Genomic DNA, 5,960 nt, shown 5'->3' with positions numbered 1-5,960 from the left:
CTACTCCTCCGCCCCTTTCTCTCCCGACCACCACACACTCACCAACCCAGTATCCACCCTCCCCAACCCCCAACTCCCTCCACCCATGAGCCACGACCCCACCCTCTCCGACCCTAACCTCTCTGCCCTACTCCCCAACCCCACCCTCGCCGATCCCAACCTCCCTGTCATCCTCCCTGACCCCCACCTCGAACCCATTCTCCCTGCCATTCTCCCTGCACCCTGACCCCACTAACACCGCATCCTCCTCACCACTCCGTGAACCCTCTCCTCCACCCCGTGAACCCTCCCCACCACTCCGTTAACCCTCTCCACCACTCCGTGAACCCTCTCCACCACCTCGTGTCCCCTCCCCTCCATCACCACCTAAACCCACTGGCATTTCCTCTCCTACCCGAACCTGCCAAAAAATCCCTACCATTCCCTCTACTCTGCCCAAGCCCACCATTCATGTCAAGACCCTTGCTCAGAAACGAAAGGTTGTCTCCACCTTCCTCTTGTACAAGCCCCCGACTATACAATAGATTTATCTCCTAATTTGGATGAAGTGGCTCAATTTTTGATTGGCAATACGCCTGTCTCTTGGACTTCGGCAAACTGCCTTGCCCATTCCGCTCTCACTCCTCTTTACAGCCTATTGCATTGCATTGCCCTTTATAGCTGGTCGCCCACATCACATTCCTCCACTGTTCGTTTGGATATAGCCAAGTTTCTATTTGCTGTGAGTTCTTGCTAATCAGTTAGTCTTCCAAATTGTATCTTTCGGGCCATTACCTGACGCATCATTCTGCCGAGGTACTTCTCGCATTTTACCATTTCCTTGTTTAATTCATCGTCTGGCTGTCTCTGTGGCTAAGTTACCCAGGCCACTCGCTGATACCAAGATAAAAGCAATCAATTTATCCATGACTTGAGCCTTAAAATCAAAGACCAAAGGTCCCTTTGTCCAAGACCCTCTTGCAGCCACTTCCTTGGGTGTGAAGAAGAACTCTTTGAAATTCAGATTGTTCTCTTGGTTTCATGACCTCCAGTAGGACTTTCATGCTTTCCGTTTTGAGTTTTGTTATGCTCAGTCCCGCTCCGAGGTGTTTCAAGTCATTGTGCTCTCTCATCTTAGTCTGCCTCCGCTCCAAGTGCCCACTGCCGCACATTCTGTGCCTGCTAGTACCGCAATTTCTTCTCAGGGAGAGCCCTCATAATGATCCTCCCGGTGAAGCACCCCTTGCTACTAATCTGGTTTCTTCTGCTGTTTCATATGTTCCAGCTCCCATAACTCAGGGCGAGTTTGTTGTGCCTCCTGGCACCAAGAAGCATTATAGGAAGCCCAAGTTGCCGTCCAAGTAGTTTGGTACTCTACTTTGGCATGCCATCTGAACACTGAGGGGGAGTAGTTTCTGTTTTCTTGAATTGATTATGTATTTATGTTTCATCATCTAATTTGTGTTGTTTTGCACCTGCGTTGTTGTAGTCAAACTCTATGATGATACTCTGTTATTTTTGTGAGCAGGTGGCCAGCTTTGTTTTGTTGTACCTAGGTTCTTTTTGTTAAACTAGTTGTTGTTTCTGTGGAACTTTGTCTTGCGTTTATGTTTATGTGTGCTAAAGTTAAAATCAATTAGGTTCATTGTTCACATGCATGCCAAAGGGGAAGTTTGTAAATGCATCTGTTTTGTCATGCATTGACTCTCATGTTAAGACATGCTTTTTAATGATGAGACATTGGAAATGTTGAACACGTGATTTTAATTCAGCACATGTTTTGATGAGCTGTCTTTCCTTTTTTGTTCCCTAGTATTTATACTTTCTTTGTCGGAGTTTTATCCACTTTTTTAAGCAGCCAAAAAGTGTCTTCTCCAAGAATTATTCTCTGCAAAAAGGTCTGAAGCATTCAAAGCTTCATTGTTCATTAGCCCATGGCAGTTTGGTGTTTGTTCATCAATTCATCTTGAAAATTCTGGTGCAAAACTTGAAGGGAGTTCAAGCTAAGTCTCAAGGGGAGCTTTAGCAGTAGCTGGAGGGAGTCCAGCAACGTTCAAAACCAATAGGAAGTTGGTTGATTGAAGTTCTTCACAAAAATAGAGAGTTATTGGTTGTTTGTAAAACAAATTAAAAGGGAGTTGTAAATTTTTTTTACTGTTTTGTAACTTATATAAACTTTGAGTATTTTTAGTGGATTTGTTTCACCTCTGGATTAGGTCCCATAGAGTAGGTTGTGAGCAATCATAACTGAACCATGTAAAAATGATTATCATTTTTATTATTCTTGCACTTATTCTTGATTCAAATCTAAATTTAATTTGATAAATTAAATGAGTAGTTAGGAGTAGTTAACTAACTTTCAAATATAATCATTTGGATGTACACGATTACATCATTTTGGCATTTGAGTCTTTTTGACATGGCAAATTTTGAAATCTTTTAAGTCTCTTATGGGCTATTTGGAATCATCGCAATGCTGGCTTTTCCAAAAGCATGTTCTTCCTCCTACAAATGTTGCTGCTGTTGCTACTTCTTTTCTTTTTTCTTATCAGCAATATCTTTATATCTTTTGCACTCTCAATAAATGAATGTTTGTTTTGAATAGTTGAGTAACTAAATGTGTGTTCGTTTTGAATAGTTGAGTTGTACCCTCCTAATTTAAATTATGATTCCTAACTTTACTTTACCCCTAAAGATTTGGAATCCACCACCATGTGATCAGTTTAAATTAAATGTTAATGCAACAACTTCTCATGAGAACCACAGAATAGATCTTGGAGCTGTTGTTTGAAATTCTTATAGAAAAATTATTGTAGGTTGTCCCATTATTTTGGTTGGACAGTTTCATTCAGTTTTTCTAGAAGCTAACACACTTCATACAGCTTTACAACAGTGTTCCCCAGTTCATCTTCCCAGTTGCTGGACCAGATTGCAGATAAGTTGCATCAATTTTCTTTTGAGCCTTAGGAGACGTTCTCTTATAGATATTTATAATTCATTGTCCTCTTTTCCTAATCTAGCTTTCCTGTATGTACATAAGGAAGCTAATGTATTAGCTCATTCTATAGCCAAAAAATCCTTCCAAGGTTGCTTGCCTTTCACTTTGTAATCATTGTAGCTTCCTCTGCTGAATGCTTATCTTTTAATGAAGTTTTTTTTTTATTAAAAAACTTTTTTGTACACTCTCATTTGAAAAAAGAAAAAGAAAAAAGAACAACTTAACTTGGAACAGGACCCCACATTTTCAACACAACTCCCACATTTTCGACATTTTAACACCCATTATAAGTGACTACTTACATAAGAAATAAAATCAAACACTCGTATGAATTCATATTCATAACACAAATCAATCGGAAACGCGGTACTTAATCTCTAAGCCTTGCAGCAAACAAACCGGCCAAGTCCTTTGGGAGCATTAACATTACCATCTTCTGATTCATCAATCTCCACTGCCTTCTTTTTCGTCTTCTTCTTCAACTCTTCCTCCTCCTTTGGAACCCTAATCACCAAAATCCCATCACTCATCGAAGCCTTGATTTCGTCCACTTTTGCATTCTCAGGCAATCGGAACTCTCTATGGAAGCTGCCACTTGTCCTCTCCCTGCAATGCCACCTCCCACCCTTCTCTTCTTCTGGCTCTTCTTTTCTCTCCGCGCTCACATGCACAACTCTATCTTCATGAATCTCAAGCTTCACGTCCTCTCTTTTCAGCCCCGGAAGATCGATTTCTAAGACGTGGGCATGCGAAGTTTCCTTCCAGTTCATCTGGGCATTCCTGGAAGAGCTCAATATGTCCGAGTTGTCCAACAACAAGCCATGGAAAGGGTCCAAAACGCTGCGTTGAGAGAGCAGAGACTGTAATAGAGACATCTTTTTATTTCCTCTGGGTCGTTGTGGTTTTTTAAATTTTTGTTTATGTTTGGGAATATTTAGAATTGTATGGAAACTATTCGATGAAATGCGCTAGAGATGGTCGGTTAAGCTGATGGTTTGTTTGGTTCTGGTTTGGAAATTTAATCAAATTCTTTGTATTTATATTGGGTGGAAAGAGACATTGAAAGCAGCTTCTTGAAATTTCTGGATTGAATGAGATATTTTATTTGTTTGACGCAAGAGAATATTAATTGGAGTTAGATAAACTTTTTGATTGACTTCTTTCCGACACAGTTATTGGTTAGACTTTTAAAAATGAAAGGACATGGTATGTTAGAGAAACCTCTAGGAAACACTAGAAATTTGTGAAAAGGTTCGAGAATTTGGTAATAAGAAAGACTAGCAATCATGCAGTTCTTTCTATGTATAGTGATAGAATCTTCTTATTGAAGTCTATTTTATAATTATTAGAAAATATAAAACATTACTTATCATTTTTAAACAGTCACCCACTAAGTAAGTTACATAACAAATTTATGTTTGAAGTAAAAAAAAAAAAAAAGTCATACATCAAACAAAATTACTAGTAGGATTAACTGCACCGTGAGATAGCAATCAATATATTTATATTTGTTTGTTTTTTGTTGGGAATTTTTCTTTTTGTTATTCGTTCCTTATATTTTGTTGACGATTAATATAATTTCTAATCAATTATTATGTTAGCACGTATATATAATTATTACACGTATGTCTAAATATTAATTATTTCATATTAATTTCTTATTTAAATTGTGTTAGTGTTATTGTGTGTTTCTTTATTCAGAAAATATCATTTTAGCTCATTTTTTTTTAATAGTTATCGGCTCTTATGTTTTATTAAATAACAATTCAGACTATGTATTTTACAAAATAGTATCATAGACCCAATTTTTGTTAAAATATTTTTAATTATAAGATTAATTATTGAGTTATTGAAGATGTCATAAGTTCACACAAACAGAGAAGGTGGTCGATGAGTTAATAATAAAATATTATATTTGAAAATATTTTAACTAAAATCGAGATAATAGTATTGTTTTGATCTATTTTGTAAAGCAGAGGGTCTCAATTTTCATTTAATAAAACACAGAGACCAAATAAGTATTCAGGAAAAACACAAAAGTCAAACTAGTATTTTCCATTCTTTATTTTATGTCAATTTTGTGATATTTTTTTTATGTCTATCTATATCTCTATGTAAAGTTAGGTCAGCTAGGTCCTAAGGTGATGTGGGAAGTTTTTATAATCTACTTTATCTAAAAAAAAATTTATCATATATTTTCTTAATTTATGGTTAGTAGGAAAAAAAATATCTATTTTCTCAACAACATATACAAAATTTAAATTTAAATTTGATTAGATATTAAATTATAGAATTTAAATTTAAATTCCAATTTCATTATATATTTAATTATGATAAATTTTTAATTAAATTATAAATATTATTTTAATAATAATAACTATTTATTCAAATATTTATACTTTTTATTTAAACGAACTGTTTTACAAAATATCTTAAGAATACAATATGACTAGGCAATATAATAATTATACTTATAGGGAGTAATTATAATGCATCCACTTTTTTAACAACACTAGTGTATTCTTTTTCTATTTTTAGCACCAAGATAGATATAATCCCAAAAAAATTTATATGGCGATGTACATTGTAGTTATTTAGAATATCTCACAAATTTTAAAACAATTCTGAATAGTTTACAAAATCGAAAAAGGGTTCAAATTGTCAAATTTTACACGAGTACACAAAAAAAAGAACTCGTGCAACAAACAATTTGAACCCTAGTTTCGGTACCACAATTTATTTGAAATTTCTTAAAAATTTATAGGATGTTCTAGTTAGCTACAATGTACACCTTCATATAAATTTTTTTTGGATTATATCTATATAGGTACTGAAAATAAAAAATAAAAAAGGATGCATCGGTGTTGTAAAAAAAGTGGATGCATTGTAGTCGCTCCCTATATTTATTTTATTTTGTAAATTTTTTAAGATTTTAAAACTTTTAGGGTAGAGAATTTATACATTAAGGAGTTGTCAATACTTT

The 5,960-nt window shown here is 35.4% G+C and overlaps 1 protein-coding gene across 1 annotated transcript; it reads right to left on the bottom strand.

The window, feature by feature from the left end:
- Window positions 1-3,220: 3,220 nt before the first annotated feature.
- LOC133794636 (18.1 kDa class I heat shock protein-like) lies at window positions 3,221-4,097 on the bottom strand. Its single transcript, XM_062231969.1, has one exon. The coding sequence runs from the start codon at window positions 3,850-3,852 to the stop codon at window positions 3,355-3,357; it is 498 nt and encodes a 165-aa protein (XP_062087953.1). The 5' UTR covers window positions 3,853-4,097; the 3' UTR covers window positions 3,221-3,354.
- Window positions 4,098-5,960: the final 1,863 nt, after the last annotated feature.

The sequence above is a fragment of the Humulus lupulus genome, chromosome 8, assembly GCF_963169125.1.
Source record: "Humulus lupulus chromosome 8, drHumLupu1.1, whole genome shotgun sequence".
Taxonomy (NCBI): domain Eukaryota; kingdom Viridiplantae; phylum Streptophyta; class Magnoliopsida; order Rosales; family Cannabaceae; genus Humulus; species Humulus lupulus.
The sequence above is the reverse complement of the archived record's forward strand: the minus strand, read 5'-3'. Positions and strand labels throughout refer to the sequence as shown.